The sequence below is a fragment of the Oryza brachyantha genome, chromosome 11 (genome assembly GCF_000231095.2).
Source record: "Oryza brachyantha chromosome 11, ObraRS2, whole genome shotgun sequence".
Taxonomy (NCBI): Eukaryota; Viridiplantae; Streptophyta; class Magnoliopsida; order Poales; family Poaceae; genus Oryza; species Oryza brachyantha.
The window spans coordinates 10,326,490-10,343,583 of record NC_023173.2 but is presented as its reverse complement, the minus strand read 5'-3'; the positions used below and the strand labels follow the sequence as shown (position 1 = coordinate 10,343,583).

General features: G+C 45.4%; 1 protein-coding gene across 1 annotated transcript; it reads right to left on the bottom strand.

The window, feature by feature from the left end:
* Positions 1 to 397: 397 nt before the first annotated feature.
* LOC102709033 (short integuments 2, mitochondrial) lies at positions 398 to 7,529 on the bottom strand. The gene is made up of 8 exons (XM_006662857.3): positions 7,249 to 7,529; positions 6,721 to 6,825; positions 6,503 to 6,580; positions 5,081 to 5,222; positions 4,916 to 4,986; positions 3,804 to 3,900; positions 3,387 to 3,598; positions 398 to 1,162 (listed from the first exon to the last, which is right to left on the bottom strand). The coding sequence occupies exons 1-8, from the start codon at positions 7,408 to 7,410 to the stop codon at positions 920 to 922; spliced, it is 1,110 nt and encodes a 369-aa protein (XP_006662920.1). The 5' UTR covers positions 7,411 to 7,529; the 3' UTR covers positions 398 to 919.
* Between the last annotated feature and the right edge of the window lie 9,565 nt (positions 7,530 to 17,094).

The window sequence follows — 17,094 nt, the reverse complement described above, 5'->3', positions numbered from 1 at the left end:
ACGTGTAACTAAAAGTCAACGGTGTCATATAAAAAATATGAAAAAAGTATCAATTTTAGACACTTCTTCGAGACGCTAGCTTGCAAGATTCAGAACAGGGCTTAGCTTCTTAAGATTTGGAACCGCCGGCCTTGGAGAAGGCGACCACTGGCGCCGGCGCCGGCCATGAGGGGAGCAGCCCTCCAGGTGCCGAGTTCTGCTCCTATTTTGCACCCCCCCTTCTTTTGGAACGGCAGGCCATATGTTGCTCCTCATGGTGTTAACAAACCGTCTCAGTGTAAACGCGAAATGTAGAGTGCTATCAAAGGCCAACATTTCAGTTCTGAGACAAGCAGAAACCATGCTTTATCCAGAGCAGACAGAAAAAAATGAGACAGAGAAACATATCCTGCTATGAACCAGTCCCAAGCTTTGATTCAATGAAGTCTAACGTGCATACCCAAGACAGCACACATTACCAAGAACAGAGCCAACACTGTGACATATTGAAGCCTGAAGGGATCTTGCTTTACTCTTAGGGAAGAGGACTGAAAAAAAACCAACTCCTTAGAGCATCCCTAATAATCAGCTATTCCATCTTTTATTCTGAAAATAAAGAATGGAGAGTAAAAGTTAAGTTTCAGCAGATCATCTATCCCATCTTCTATCTTAGGATGTCATACATATTAGGGGAGGGAAAAGCTCTACTTTGATGTTCTCTCTCCATCCTCCAAAAAAATAGAGAATGTCATATATGGATAATCTGCTGGAGTACAAAAGATACAAAGGATAAAACTGTTTTAGATAATCATCCAAATGAAGTTGGATGCTCTTAGAGGTCGTCCATCGCTTTCTACCAATATCATGTCGGTCATCTCTATCATGAGAAATCCTTAGCTTTCACAAACATAGATAAAACTCGTACATGCAACCTAGCCTTTTACTGATCTGGAAGATCGTCGAGGATGAAAGGGCCGAGCTTCCCTGATCTGAAAAGAGTCAACAACTTCTTGGAGGCTGGGCCGTGTGTTTCATCAAATGGTTTGTGAGGTATCCTGAACACCTTGCGAAGAGCGATAAGCTGCAAGTCTATCAGGCTTTCAAGCTCGTTCTCCTCCTCAGGGTTGCCCGTGAAGTCCATAAATGTACTGCAAAGTGTTCTCTGGACCTCCATCACCATATCCTGGAGAAGAGGGATGAGGTTTATTAACTTGTACAAGCTAGATAAGGGAACTCATTGATTGCCACAGTACAATGGGCAGCACAATTAGGTGTAAAGGTACCTTACAATTAGTAGACCACATTTGGTTTTCTGAACAAATGTACACAGAACAGGCTGTAGTAACGCAACAAGTTAATGACAGGTACTAGGAAATTTAACGCACACAGCAATCTTGAAATGCATTCAGTCATCACTGCCATAAAGAAAATATGTACTAAAACACAATCCCCAAAAAGGAAATACATCGAACATGAGAGATTGGCAAGTCAACAAACGTACCATGTTAATTGTTCAACTACATTAAAATAATAATGGACAGATCTGACCATTGGACATAATCACATGGTGGAAGTTCAGCTAGCACAAGGTATGTTGCTGGAGTCACCAACCACACATGGCATCAGTCTATCCATGGGGATGTCTTCCATGGTCCATGGTGCCAAAGACAACCCAAAAGTAGACTGGTCATACAGGCTTACAACCATAATTCTACCAGCCACCCCAATGTTTTGGTAAGATACACCAAACACACACATGCCACACAGGCAGAGTGGCCCCAATCCGTGGGACAAACAACCTTGAGGTTAACATGTCCATATAACTAACCCAGCCCAACAAGAGGCACAAAATGCTGACAAGCAGCTTATGATGAGCCTTTTCCCAGATCTCAACCAATGCAACTATGTTGCATAACTGAATATGCTCTTTCTCTTTGGATAATATTGGAGAAACATACTGTATCAAGAAAGGGTAATATTGTATTCTTTTTCTTGATAATTTCAGTGCTGCATGGAGCAGCATAGCACCTGAGCTTCAAACCAACAAAAACACATGCCAACAATCGTGGTAAATTCTGAATAAATTTAGTGTGTTGGCATCCATCACCCTACATAAGTTCATATCTATATTTGATGTACACATGGAGAAATAAACAGGACAAATTCTTCTGACAATTATTGTGTCGATGATTTTCATTTCTAATTTCTTTTTTTAGCAGAGTTTATCTTTGTTGTTATTCCATGTTCAAATTTAGATATGAAATTATGGATGACAAAATACTGTATGCTACTTATTGAAAATATATTTTCATAAATATACATGCTTTTTTGTTGGTTTGTAGCTCAGGTGCTCCTTGGAACACATGAAATTTCCCGGCTAAATGATGTGCTATATGACAATCGTAGTAAAATAAACAAATTTGCACTAAAAGATATGAATATATATATTAGTCCACATATACTGAGATAATGGGTTTTACATGACAATGGGATATTGCACATTGCTCAACAAACATATTAATTTTAAGGGAAAAAGTCAATGAAAAAAAATGAATGAGAACATTTTTCCACCACCTTATGAACAGCAATAATATAATATAGGGAAGAACTAGACTATTATTCACTTAATTGTTCTAACATGTTTTGCAAGATAGTAAGCCAGAATTCTGAATGACATGTGTTACTTAAAAGCCAACAAACTAGCAACATGAACTTCTATAATCAACACCATACTAGCAGTAAAAATCACTCCATGGATAGAACATTCTTATCAACAGATAATTTACCACTGGACTTCTATAATCATAACTACCTACTCTTTTGAGATGCAAACATGAAAACACAAATTTTCAGCAAACCTTTAATCACAACATGGTAGAATAACATGCAACTTTTCAATTCATTCAACAAACCCTTTTGCCAAGGACAGCAATACAACATCAAGTATAAAACAGAAATGTACTGTAAATCCACTTGATGGACGGTTACTGACATAGTGTTATAAGGATGGACCAAATGTAACATATTGCTTAATCCAGTTAGTAGTCAACTGAAGACTTTGTTACATAAAGGAAAAAACAGTGAGAAATGTACACAGCAAGTTAGCAATATCAAATATTGCCTGTTATTTTGCAACTTGCAAAGCTAGTTTTATACTCAGATGCAATAGATGATCAGTGGGTGCATCAGATTTAAAAAGGATCCAGATGGTGAGGTTATTCATATATGATTATTTATTTTGTGTTATAATATGCAAAATGTTAATCAATACGGTTGTCAAACCAGGATAAATCTATTCCATCCAAATTCTATCATATGGTACACGTGGGAAGTTTCAAATATGGTACTGAGTTAAATCCCCATAACAATGGTTGTCCATGCAACAGTTTTCAGATATGAGTTAGTACCTGTACATATAAGGCGTCAGAATTATTTGGTCGCCTCCTCCTTTGTGGTGAATCCCTATAGTCTTTTTCGTTACTATTGAATGCATCTTCATCCAATTCTTCTCTTCGGTAAAGCAGCCTCTCCCAATGTAGAGGGGTTTTTCTAATATTAAGAAGTGACAATAAATATTTTGCTATACGCTCCTCTCCAACTACTGAGTCCTTGACAGCTCCTGTAAATAATACAAAGGGCTCTATAGTAATGTGGCAGTACCAAATATGAACAACTCGATATTAATGGTAAGTAAAACAAGAGTAAACTATGAATAACCTTGTGTTTACCAAATACAGATAAATTCTCTAACAAGAAAACGCGATAACATTCTTATTCTTTAGATGAATTCAGAAAATAACAAAACATAAGCTAAAATGTCTAACCTGTCAGAGCAAGCTTTAAACCAGTCTCCATGTCTGGAATGCTTGGCACTAGAACACCTGGTGTATCAAGCACATAAATGCTCGGCTGGCTTGCAATCTGTCCAAGACAAGTATTGCTGTCAATTTACACAATTATAGCAAAAAGAAAACAACAACATGAAACTGACCAACGATTAGGCACTATGAATGCACTCACTAGAACCATGTATTTGCAAAACTAAGCAAACTGATGGTGCACAGGAAAATGGAGTCAGGGTAGGTGGCAATAGAAAATGGATCGGAACAGTGATAAGGCTGGGCAGTAGATATGCTGAACTGGACATGGCAGTGTAAGTGGGTCTAAGTGGCCTGTGGTGTGGGATATGTTTAATTTGTAGGCGAAATGATCCAGAAGGTAAACTTTGGATCAAACAATGGCAATCTTAATCTATTAAATCTCTGTATTCTTGTATTCTTCCACAGCTAATACCTATGATCCTAACATAGGGTCGAGTAAGGAAGGAGTAACTATATGTAATGTGAATTGTAAAAAACTAAATATATTTCATACAAAGAAAGGGATTAGATTGCTGTTGTTACGACTGGCATCATCTACTACAGGCACCAGCCATCCAGTGGCTAGGGAGGCGGGAGGCCACGCCTGTTAGGTGGACAAGACCCCATAGTATCTTCCATAAACCTTTTCTTTCAGCTGTGTCGTGCTATTCCACATGCGTTATATCTGAGTTTGGTTTTGCTTGTTGCTCTATGGCTGCGTTCGTTTGAGGGGAGAAGGGGTGCTAGTTATCCGGCGCAGAAAATATAATAATAGTTTAGTATATGATTAATTAATTATTAATTATTTAAAAAATATAAAATAGATTAACATGATTTTTTAAAACAACTTTCCTATATAAAATTTTCACAAAAAATACACCGTTTAGCAGTTCGGGAAGCGTGCGCACGAAAAAGAGAGGAATAGGATAACTTATGGGGCCTGCCGAACGCATCCTATGTACTATATCATGTCTATTTCTGGTATCTAGTTCAACATAACTGAAGCCTGAAGGATTGGATTCATCCATCTAATAAGTTTAGAGATGTTTAAGAAAATATTGACCTTAGAGACTCACTTTATATCCTGCAATATCTTGAGTAACACCAGGCAATGGTCCTACTGTAGCTCGCTTGTTCTTATCTTGCACTGGGAGTAGAGAAACAACAAACATGGACTTTATAAGAACAGACATAGTCAATCATAAATCAAATATAGATATTTTACTCTGTAAAGGTTATACCTGGAAAGCGAGAAGTGACAATTCTATGAATGGAATTTATGAGGGCAGACTTGCCAACATTGGGAACACCAACAACCATAACAAGAAGTGTGGGCTCTTTCGAGATTGCTTCCTTTAATTTGAACTCAACTAGACCAAGCAGCTGTTAATTTTAGAATGAAAAATAAGACATAAAAATACTAAGATAGTAAAATATCATAACTGGTTAACTCATATGACATGAATAAAGTCTATATACTACACAGATGAAGCAAGGATGTTTGCACGAACATCATTGCTGTAAAACGTATACATCTGCATATCTTCATTCAATTTTTTTGTTTTTCTTACAGAAAATGTCTCAGGGTACAGAGAGCAAATGTTTAGGAGGTTAAATGTAATAACTGAGGACTATACTGCCACAGATGGACATATCTATCAACATTTCGTTTGTTATAGAAAAGGATTGCTTCCTTCATTTATTTTTAGAAGCTTTCTTATGGATTTTGGGAAGGATGCAGCAAGGAGGAGAAATGTTTCTTATGTGCAATAACATTACAAAAATACAGATAGTACATTTCCAGTAAATGACTCCCAAGAAACAAAACAACACAAAAAAAAACAGCAAACAACATTGTATGCAGTACATAGAGTAAAGTTAAAGTCCTAATTTACAAAGTTGTTAGAAACTATTTCAAATCTTTTATGAAAATGATTGGTTCAAGGTACGGTTCTTAGGCACTCGTTGTTATTCTCATAGTTATGAACAACCTTAGAAATGCCAGTTATACAAATTTTAGAGAACAGTGCAACAGCCAATCAGTATTCTAAATGCTAATAAGAGCAATAGTCTACACTCAAAATTACAGAAAGGTTTTGGAGCACAACACTAACTGCCACCAATGATAGTAGCTAGTTCCTGTGTGTTGCACTGGTTTTCATGTAAGTATACAGTGAACTTCTTCCATTGAACAATCTTTCCATATAATTTCATGAGACTCATGAATGGCCATTGCATGCATGTAACTTTGAAAGCACCATTCTTACTTTCTTATATTACAACAATACTTCTCTACAAAATACTTGATAATGATTCATGCATGGATGCAGTTGGAGGCAAGGCATTCATACATTACTTTGGTAAAGTGATTGGATTTCTAGGCATTTGAGCATAACACCAAATAATTTTCAAAGGAGGGAGTACATTCTATTTTTGAACGACAAAATAACCATGTTGAAATCCAAAACTAAATAAAATCATATGATACATTGTGTAGAGAATGCACTTATTTTAGAAGATTCTAAGAATGACACATTTCTCTACATAGATTCATCCATAGAAAATCAGTGTCGAGTACACCTTCTTCCAGCTTAGAGATATACATTATGTTAAGTTTACAGTAGAAAAAAAAGGAAAAGAACTGAAATTAATAGTCAACTGACCTGACTAACAGAACTGCTGCTATGTGCACTTATTGAAATGCAATCCTGCTTACATGATTCAAAATGATGAAGCCACCTCTGCAAATAAAATGTAAATTGCCTGTTAAATAATAAATCATATTATAAGAAAAATGTTACTGGTGAAGCACATGAATGTTTCACCATAAAATGACAACTTAAGTTTGAGGAGCTTGAGCTAAAAATAAGTATACACTTACATTCATTATATTAGGATTTGCTAGATCTTTCTTGTTTAGAGCAAGGATACGCCTCTTAGATGCAAGTACAGGTTGAAGGTCTTCGTTTGCTGAGGATAACGGAATCTGGACATAAGTTACAGTAGTTGAACACCAGTAATCAGAGGAATAAATTTCAGACGAACAAATAAACTGAACATGAAACTGCACGAATGGACAATCACTGAATTGAACGGAGCATTATTCATCAACTTGTAAAAGACAATTATGAATAAAAGAACTTGTAAAATAAGTAAAAGAATAAGGATCACCACACAATTTAGTATACAGTTATACATCACAGAGTCTGCAACTACGGACACTCATGTTCTGTTCCATTGCATTCCAACGTTGCACAACAGGCATTTCGTCGAGCACCATCCGAGCGCCAAGAACCGTCCCTCGACGCCCGTGCCAAAGGAGACACTACTCAAGAAGACGGTAAAGCAAAAAGGAAGAGCCCGTACCGATGAGGCAATGAGCCAAACGGAGGGGGGGAGGGGCACTCACCCGGGCGTCGCGGACCTCGATGACGAGGTCAGCGAGCTTCAGGCGGTCGCGGATGGCGCGCGAGGCCGCGGCCATGTGGCCCGGGAACCAGTTGACGACGCCTCCCCCGGCGTTGAACGCCATCTCTCCGGCGCGCTTCCCCGCCCGCGACAGCCCCCGCATCGCGCCCACCCCGCGCGTGCGGTGCCGGCGCCGGCGTCGGATGGTTCGGTCGGCGGCGCGCGACGTCGTGTCGCCGCTGTAGGTCGTGACTCCCAAAATTTAAAAAACAAAAAAAAAAACCCTTTTCTCGTCTGGGCCCAAGTAGAGCAGTAGGGATGTTACAATTTACGCGATGGGAGGCCACTAGTTGGGCCAAATTTGCCCATGCCCATGTACGCCCTTTTGGGCTTGGGAAATGGCGCCGCGCCCGTGCAAACAATATTTACAATATTAACGTTTTGCGAATAATTCTCCTTTGTGTATTTTATTTGATACGATTGACTTTTAGATTTACCCATTTATTTTATTTAAAATTTTTATGTCAATATGTAAAATTATAAGTTATGCTTAAAATGCATTTATTAATAAATGAATCGGAACAAAATAAAAAATAATTATGTATTTTTTTAATAAGTCAAGCGTGGATCTAAAGTCAACAAATAAGGTTTTATTCCTTCCCTCCTCGGAATAGACCATTTTTGGCCCACTCCTCTCTTTCCCTCTTCTCCTTTCAGCCCAGCAGAAATCCCTATCTTTTCCGTTTCTGTTTGTTTTCCCTTTTTCCTCTCCCTTGGGCCGAGCAAGTTGGCCGTTGGGCCAACCCAGCATGTCAGGTGAGGCCAATAGGTGGACCCCACCCTGCTAGTTAGCCTGCACATCTTCGCCCTCTCTGATATCTACCACCACCACCACCATTAGCACTGCCACTAACATGCCATTTCCGCCAGCTGAGAAAAGGGGAAACCTTCCCCAAACCTTCCTCTTACTCGCCCGTCCTAAATCCCCATCATTTAACTCCCTTTGGCCTTGTTTGGTTGGCTCGGGAATGACCGGGATTAGGCCGCAATCTCCATGGATTGCATTCCAATCTTGGTTGTTCTTCCGTGGGTTGGGATTAACAGAATGCGCACTCGATTAAGCCTAGTTGAGATTATTCCCCGGCCCATCCTAGCCTTTCCCACTCATCCAGGCCCGAGAGAAAATCATCTTGGGCGCAGGTGTGGAGAAAATCCTTGGTGTGGAGGTGCAAATGAGGCGTGATGTTGTGGTTGCACACACAACTTGAGCCGACAATGGCGGTGAAGGCGAAGACGACCAGGCCACAAGGTTCACCCCTTAGGCGGTCGTTGAAGCCAGTGGGCTCCTTCTCGCCTATACGTATCTCGTTCTTCCCCTCATCCCCTCACCTGCTTCTCGCTGGTACCTTGGGTTAGAGTTCCTAGGTCTCGAGCCTGGCCATGAGTTAGTGCTCCCAGTGGCGGCATGTTCTTGGACCTTGATCCCGAGCCTAGCCTTGAACCCCACCAAGCCCTCGATCTGCCAAGCAGCGGTAGAACCTCGTCCTTTCTTCTGCTGGCTTTAGATTCGATCGATCTTGCACACTAACCTACTTTGCACACAAAATTAATCGCTTTCTAGGTAGTACATGAACTCTGAAGGTCGTATCAAGCATGCACCTAAGGTCTTTGCACCCTGAGCCTGCCTAATTGCCAGGAAAATGCAGCGCAAGGACCCCCGAGGGGCCGGTAAAAGGTAGAGTAGGTTCAAATATCTTGTATAAAACTGCAAATATCTTTCTTGTGTACTAATCCTAGATGTAGGTAACAATGATTCAAATAGGGTACTAAGCCTTCGTGCGAAAGGACAACATGTGGCTGCAAATAGTGCCCTAAGACGTTGTCGATATCCGAGGGCTTGAGCTCAGCTCACAACTAGGCTTGGCTTAGCCCTCGGTGGTGGGCTGTGGTACCCAATCTCAATTGTCTCGCCAAGCACACATTTAAGGTCTTTGCGCTTTGAAAGAGCCTGACGAATTGGATAGCCCCGTAGTAGGGCCGACCCATTCCTCAACGGAGCCCATGGGTCGTAATGAACCTTGTGTAACGCTTCACCAACATTGCCGGGCCTTTACCCTAACCTCCACTAGGAGGGTAGAAGTTTAGCGAGGGTACGAGGCTTTTGTCAGAGTTTTGGGAACTAGGGTCCCCATACCCATGCTTTGCGCCGTAGAATAACTTGTGCAGTCTCTCTAGGAGGGTGTCACGCCCAGAAATTACTCACACGAATTTCTGAACTTAATTGTGTATTGAATCCCTGTCCAGGACCAGCCAGGGTACACAAAAAGACAATGTTGATTACATAACCATCGTTCTTATAAACAACTGAAAAATTACACTTATTCTAGCGGAAATGCAGCGGAAAGAAAAACAAAGGGGCAGACTAGCTCCAGCGGGTACGGCTCCAGTCCACAGGCAACACTTCGACGGCGGAACAGCTCACTCCTGAGAGGCACCTCCATCGGACTCTGCTTCAAGCTCTGGGTTGGGAAAGGTAAGCAAGGCTGAGTACAAACCACCGTACTCAACAAGTAACACGGACAAGGGGGAAACAAATGATGCAATGGGATTAACAAGGACAGGCTCGGGTTAGTTGCGACAAAGCAGCAATTTAAATAAATAACAGAGACTGAAAGAAATAAAGGTAATTTAAATACAGTAAGGCATAAATAAAATAAGCAGTTGTAAAATACCACAACACTGTCCAACGTTACACCACGTTGCAACAGGCCCAACCACTACTCAACGTTACCCCACGCTGCAGTAGTCCCAAGTGACAACAGATTTTACTCAAGTTATTAGGGTTCACTAATCACAGTGAAGCTGGGAGTTCGCCCGTAACCGTGGGCACGGCTATTCGAATAGTTTATACTCTGATCAGAGGTGTACTACTGTACCCACAAGACACGACTCCACTACACTTGAACGTGCGCCGACATACCACCACGGCATACCGGAAAGGAGACCGTGATAGGACCCGTTACACAACCCTCCCTATTTAATCGTACCACACTTCAGGTTTCACCCCCTCCTTTACACCAAGTCGGGCAGTCCCCTCTTGCGCCTCGGTAGATCCGGAAGCAGGAGAAGCTTTCGTTACACCACGATTGCCCGTCCATACTCCATCACGCCTACCCTTGCCTGGGTACGTCAAATAGTTCGAAGTCATGCTCCAAATCCCACCTTACCCATTTCGGCATGTGGTTAGCACTTATCGACTTCCAGGGTTTCCCGTGAACCGGTCCTTAATCGCCATGGGTGCGACTCTCAAAACCATGCACCCACAGCCCACCATTATCAATATTTTAGTTGACATTAACCCGAACCGGGTAGTGAATCATTATCTCGGCTATTCAGAACTAAGCACAATTAAATGTGATCCCATGAGCTACTTGTTCTAAGCATGGCTAAGCATTAACCTAGGCCTGACTCTAATCAAGTTACCCCTGGTCCAGCAATGAACAAAGTTGGATAAACAACGGCATAATAATAAGGTTTACCCGAAAATAGCATAAAGTAAGTACTTTAATTAAGACAATGCATATTTGAAATAATAAAGCGGGGAATTTGCAATAATGGGTTCAATATGTTCAAGGATGAGTGTCACTTGCCTTGCTCTGGCCCTTGGGCAACTTCGGCGACGATCTCGAAGTAAACCGGCTCTTCGGCGGGGTCCGAATCTAAGCGACAAAGCACAAAAATAAATAAAACAGGCACAAACTCTACTGAAACAGCAAAAGAAACTATTTTTAATGGATTCTTGATAATTTTATGAATTTAATGAAATTTGAATGGACCTAAACGGAGACTAGATGAATTACTTATGAATTTTAGAAGTTTTCTCGGTTTTTAACTAAACAGAAAAGTCCTAAATCAATTATTGCGCAATTAATGGGGCTGCTGACGTCAGCGAGGAGAGAGGAAGCTGACGGCTGACAGGTGGGGACCACCTGTCGGTGAGAGAGAGGGGGAAGGGAGAGACTGACATGCGGGACCCGGGAGGAGAGAGAGAGAGCGGGCGCGGGGAGTGACTGACGAGTGGGACCCACTCGTCAGCGAGAGGGAACAGAGAGCTGGGGACCGAACGCGCGGCTCGGCGGACGGCGGCGACCAGCGGGAGCGGCGGGCGACGCGGCGGCGGCGGCGCACGGCGACGGCGACGGCGACGACCGGCGAGCGGTGACGGCGCGACGGCAACGACGGCCGGGGCGGCGACGCACGGGCGCAAGAGACGGCGGCTGGCGAGCGGCGGCAGCGCGGCACGCGCGGGCGCAAGAGACGGCGGCCAGACGTCGGCGACGCGGAGGCGACGACGACCACGGTGGCCGACGGGAGCGGCGGGCTTCGGCCTCGTCCGGCGACGGCACGCGACTCGGCGGCGGTCGGCCGGAAAGGGGGAGAAAGAGGGGAGGAGGGTGCGGTGGCTCACCGGCGACGGCGAGGGCGCGGACGGGTCGGCGAGACCGAGGCGAAGGTGGCGACGCGGGCGGGTGCGGGAGATCGGCAACGGCGACGGAGATCGACGGGTGCCGGTGACGGGCGAGACGCGGCGGCGGAGAGGTTGGAGGAGCTGCGGCGGGCGCGAGACGTCCACCGGCGACGACGAGAGTGGCGGCCGGTCGGCGACAGCGGCGCGGAGGTGATGACGCGGCTAGGCGGCGACGAACGGCGGCTGGCGGCGAGATTGCGCGGCGGCGGCTAACGGCGGCAGCGAGGCGGCGACTCGAGCGACGACGGAAGGCGAGCGACGGCGCGCGGCAGCTCGGGATTTATAGGGTGGCGGCGACCGGCTAGGGCGGGCGGAGGTTGGAGACCGAGTCGGCGACGACGCGGTCCCGGCGGCGGCAGTTGCGGCAGCGGCGGTTGCGGCGCGGCGGCGGACGGAGTCGGACTCGGCGCGGGCGCGGGCGCGGGCGCGGCGAACGGTCACTGACAGGTGGGCCCCACCTGTCAGTGGCGCGGAAGAGAGGAGGAGGCGGCGCGGACTTCGCGATGCGGCGAGCGGGCGAGCTGGCGACGGGCCGAGGCCGCGGCCCAGGCGGGGGCGCGCGCGGCGGGCGGAAGGAGGCCGGTCGGCTGGGCCGGCCGAGGAGGAGGATGGGCCGGCTCGGCTGGGCCGGCCCGGGAAGGAAAAGAAAAAGAGAAAGAAAAAGGAAAAAGAGAGAGGGAGGAAAATTGGACTTCGGCCCAATTTGAGAAGGAAGGGAAAAAGAAAGGAAAAAGGAGGGAAAAAGGAAAACCCCACTTTTGCCGAGTTTTAAATTAATTTGTTTGGCCGAATTTTATACTTCTGCAATTTGAATTTAAATCCTGTTAGTCGATTTGCGAGCCTCGATTTAAGTGAATTAATCCTTTTAGAGGGATTTTTCCTGAGTTAATTAAGCCAATTGTTATTTACGGATTTCTTTTTACGACTTAGGCTTAGGACGAAACTCCGGGTGTGACAAACCTACCCCCCTTAAACGGAATCTCGACCCCGAGATTCGGAGGCACTGGCGAAGAGGTGCGGATGGGCGGCCTTGAGCTCATCTTCTCTTTCCCATGTTGCTTCTTCTTCTGAGTGGTGACTCCACTGAACCCTGCAGAATCTGATCACACGGTTCCGAGTTTTCCTTTCACTGGTTTCTAGAATCCGTGCTGGCTTCTCCACATAAGTTAGATCTTCCTGCAGATCGATGTGCTCGGAGTTGGCCTGTTCCTCAGGCACACGGAGACACTTCTTGAGCTGCGACACATGGAACACGTCATGGATTCCGGCCATGTTAGCGGGGAGTTCCAACTGATACGCAACCTCTCCCCTGCGTTCCACTATCCGGTATGGTCCCACGAAACGTGGTGCCAATTTTCCTTTGGTCTGAAACCGGTGCGCTCCTCGCAAAGGTGTGACGCGGAGGTACACATAGTCTCCTGCTTCGAAGGCTAAGTCCCTTCGACGATTATCCGCATAACTCTTCTGTCTGGTTTGGGCCGTTTTCAACCTTTCACGGATTATTCTGACCTTTTCTTCCGCTTGGCTTAAAACTTCAGTCCCAAAAACTTGACGTTCTCCTGTTTGATCCCAGAAGAGGGGTGTACGACACTTTCGCCCATACAATGCTTCAAAAGGTGCCATCTGCAGACTGGCTTGATAACTGTTGTTGTATGAGAACTCTGCATACGGTAGATTCTTATCCCAAGTTCCACCAAAGTCGAGAGCGCAAGCTCTGAGCATATCTTCAAGAATCTGATTTACCCTCTCTGTCTGACCATCTGTCTGGGGATGATAAGCCGTACTGAAGTTCAGTCGGGTTCCCAATTCTTCCTGTAGCTTCTGCCAAAACTTTGAAGTAAACTGACTCCCACGGTCAGAAACGATCTTCTTCGGTACTCCATGTAGACACATGATCCTAGCCAAGTAAATCTCGGCTAATCTTTTCCCTGAGTAGGTAGTGTGAACTGGTATGAAATGAGCGACCTTTGTCAATCGATCAACAATTACCCAAATCGAGTCATGACCAGCAGCAGTCCTTGGTAAACCAGTGATGAAATCCATCCCGATTTCTTCCCATTTCCATTCTGGAATCTGGAGAGGTTGCAATAGTCCTGCTGGCCTTTGGTGTTCTGCTTTGACTCGTTGACAAACATCGCACAAGGCGACGTATTCTGCAATCTCTCTCTTCATACTAACCCACCAAAACTTTTCTTTGAGGTCCTGATACATCTTAGTACTCCCGGGGTGAATAGAGTACTGGGTTTGATGAGCTTCTTGGAGTATCAACTCCTTCAACTCCTTGTTATCTGGTACGCACAACCTGTTTCCCATCCAGATTGTTCCATGTTCATCTTCTGAAAAATCTCGAGCCTTACCAACTCGCATATTTTTCTTTAGTTCGGCTATCTCCGGATCATTTGCTTGGGATTGGCGTACTTGATCCACCAAAGTGGGCTGCGCTTCTAGGGCTGCCACAAAACCTTCGTCGACTAAACCCAAATTTAGTCGTTCAAACTCCTGTTGCAACTGCTCACAAACTTCTGTTGACATCGCAGCGTTGCAGTAATTCTTCCGGCTCAAGGCATCTGCAACTACATTCGCTTTGCCTGGATGGTAGTGGATACTTAGATCATAATCCTTGATCAATTCCAACCATCTTCGCTGACGGAGATTCAAATCCGGTTGTGTAAAGATATACTTTAAACTCTTATGATCCGTATACACTTCACACTTGTTACCGATCAAGTAGTGTCGCCAAATCTTTAGGGCATGCACCACAGCTGCTAATTCCAAGTCGTGAGTCGGGTAGTTACCCTCATGTGGTCTCAACTGACGAGAGGCGTAAGCAACCACCTTTCCTTCTTGCATTAGCACACATCCCAGTCCTGATCTGGATGCGTCACAGTAAACCTGGAAGTCCTTCGTTTGATCCGGCAAAACCAACACGGGTGCCGAAACCAACCTTTGCTTGAGCTCTTCAAAACTCCTATCGCACTCTCTTGACCACTTGAACTTCTCTTCCTTTTTCAACAACTGTGTCATTGGCTTGGCTATCTTTGAGAAATTCTCAATGAACCGGCGGTAATAGCCCGCAAGTCCTAAGAAACTCCTGATTTGGGAAACCGTCTTAGGCGGGGTCCACTTGATCACTGACTCCACATTACTGGGGTCTACGGCTACACCTTGGGCATTGATCACATGGCCAAGGAACTTCACTGCATGCAGCCAAAAATCACACTTGCTGAACTTGGCGTACAACTGGTGTTCCCTTAGCTTTTCTAGCACAATCCGCAAATGTTGCTCGTGCTCTTCTTCTGACTTGGAGTAGACAAGAATGTCGTCGATGAAGACAACCACAAACTTATCCAGGTATTCCATGAACACCTTATTCATGAGATTCATGAAGAATGCCGGGGCATTGGTAAGTCCAAACGACATTACCGTACACTCATACAAGCCATAGCGAGTAATGAATGCCGTCTTAGGGATATCTTCTTCCCGAATTCTCAACTGGTGATACCCTGATCTCAAATCGATCTTGGAGAAAACTCTGGCTCCCTTCAACTGATCAAATAGGTCATCAATCCTTGGCAGAGGATACTTATTCTTGATAGTGACATCGTTCAAAGCACGATAGTCCACACACATTCTCTTAGTTTTGTCCTTCTTCTCAACAAAAATAACCGGGGCACCCCAAGGCGAGGTACTCGGGCGGATGTAACCTTTCTGAAGCTGTTCATCCACTTGCTTCTTCACTTCTGCCATCTCATTGGCGGCCATCCTGTAGGGCCTCTTATAGATCGGTGCGGTTCCGGGTACCAAGTCGATACGGAACTCGATCTCTCTTTCTGGCGGCATCGTTGTGAGATCATCTGGAAACACCTCCGGATACTCACAAACCACTGGTATGTCTTCCAACTTCTTTGGGTCTTCGTCTTTTTCCGAGGGCTGCTCTTCGGCTTCCATCTGATTCAAACAAGTCCTGGTTGACACTGACTCCAGCGACTGATAAGTCACCACTTTACCTTCTTCACTGGTCAAGGTGACTGTACGCTTGGCACAATCAATCACTCCTTGATGCTTGGTAAGCCAGTCCATTCCCAAAATGACATCTAGGTCTTTAGATTCGAGAAGGATGAGATTGGCTAGAAAGGGTGTCCCTTGGATTTCTATGGGCACAACAGGGCTATAAAGGTCCGAAAACATACTATGCCCTGGAGTGTTAACCCGCATCGGATCTCTTAACTTTTCCCTTTTTAACCCAAGCATTCCCACAAACTTCCTTGAAATAAAAGAGTGTGTAGCACCAGAATCAAAAAGTATTGTAGCAGGTACGGAGTTGACAGGAAACGTACCCAGTATTACTTCTGGCGCAGCCTGTGCTTCTTCGGCGGTGACGTGATTCACGCGAGCTTGCACAAACCTTTGCCCACTGCGCTTCGGCTTCGGGCACTTGTCAGCAAAGTGACCTGGGTCGCCACAGTTGTAGCACACCCCAGGCTTTGCACCCGCATCCTTCCTGGCTGGAGGAGGTTGAGCTGTCGGTGGAGGAGCATTCTGTTGCCGGGGAGCTAGGGCAGGAAGAGCGCGTTGAGGTGGAGCACGCTGGGACGAAGCACTGGAGAAGTTGTTGGGGTTGTAAGGACGATGTTGGCGGACAATGAAGGTTGATTGCCCGTGTTGTTGATTCTGAGGATAGGGACCGGTGTGGAATCGGGGCTTCTGAGGAGGCGGCTGGTTAGACCTGAACTGCGAAGCCTTCCTCTTCTTGTCCATCTGGAGGTGCTGGTCCTCTTGACGGATGGCCTTGTCCACTAGTTTCTCAAAATCAGCATAGTCGCCCGAAAGCAACTGCTTCTTCAGTTCATCATCCAAGCCTCCGAGGAACTTTTCTTGCCTTTCGGCGTCGGTGCGGACATCCTCGGGAGCGTATCGCGCTAGGCGATTGAACTCATGAAGGTACTCTGTCACTGTCTTGGTACCTTGCTGCAGAGCGCGGAACTCACGCTTCTTCTGGGTGACTATCCCGTCAGGGATATGGGCCTTGCGGAAGTTAAGACAGAACTCCGCCCAAGTCACTTCTGTGGTAGCAGTGCGGGTAGCCAGGAAATTATCCCACCAAGCGGAGGCGGGACCCATCAGTTGATGTGCGGCGAAGGAAACCTTCTCTTGGTCAGTGCACTGCAATAAGTTGAGCTTCTTCTCGATAGCATGGAGCCAATCACTTGCCTCCATGGGGTTGGTGGTGCTTGAGAAAGTTGGGGGACGGACGCGGAGGAACTCCGGCAACTTGGACTGCACTGGGGGTGGTCCCTGCTGTTGCTGGTTATTCTGACT

Excerpts from the sequence above, each read along its gene's own strand:
- LOC102709033 (XM_006662857.3), bottom strand. The coding sequence starts at position 7,410 with ATGCGGGGGCTGTCGCGGGCGGGGAAGCGCGCCGGAGAGATGGCGTTC. Across the intron at positions 4,987-5,080 it reads TGTCACTTCTCGCTTTCCAG|TGCAAGATAAGAACAAGCGA; the intron begins GTATAACCTTTA and ends CTCTACTCCCAG. Across the intron at positions 3,901-4,915 it reads AAGATATTGCAGGATATAAA|ATTGCAAGCCAGCCGAGCAT; the intron begins GTGAGTCTCTAA and ends TGTCTTGGACAG.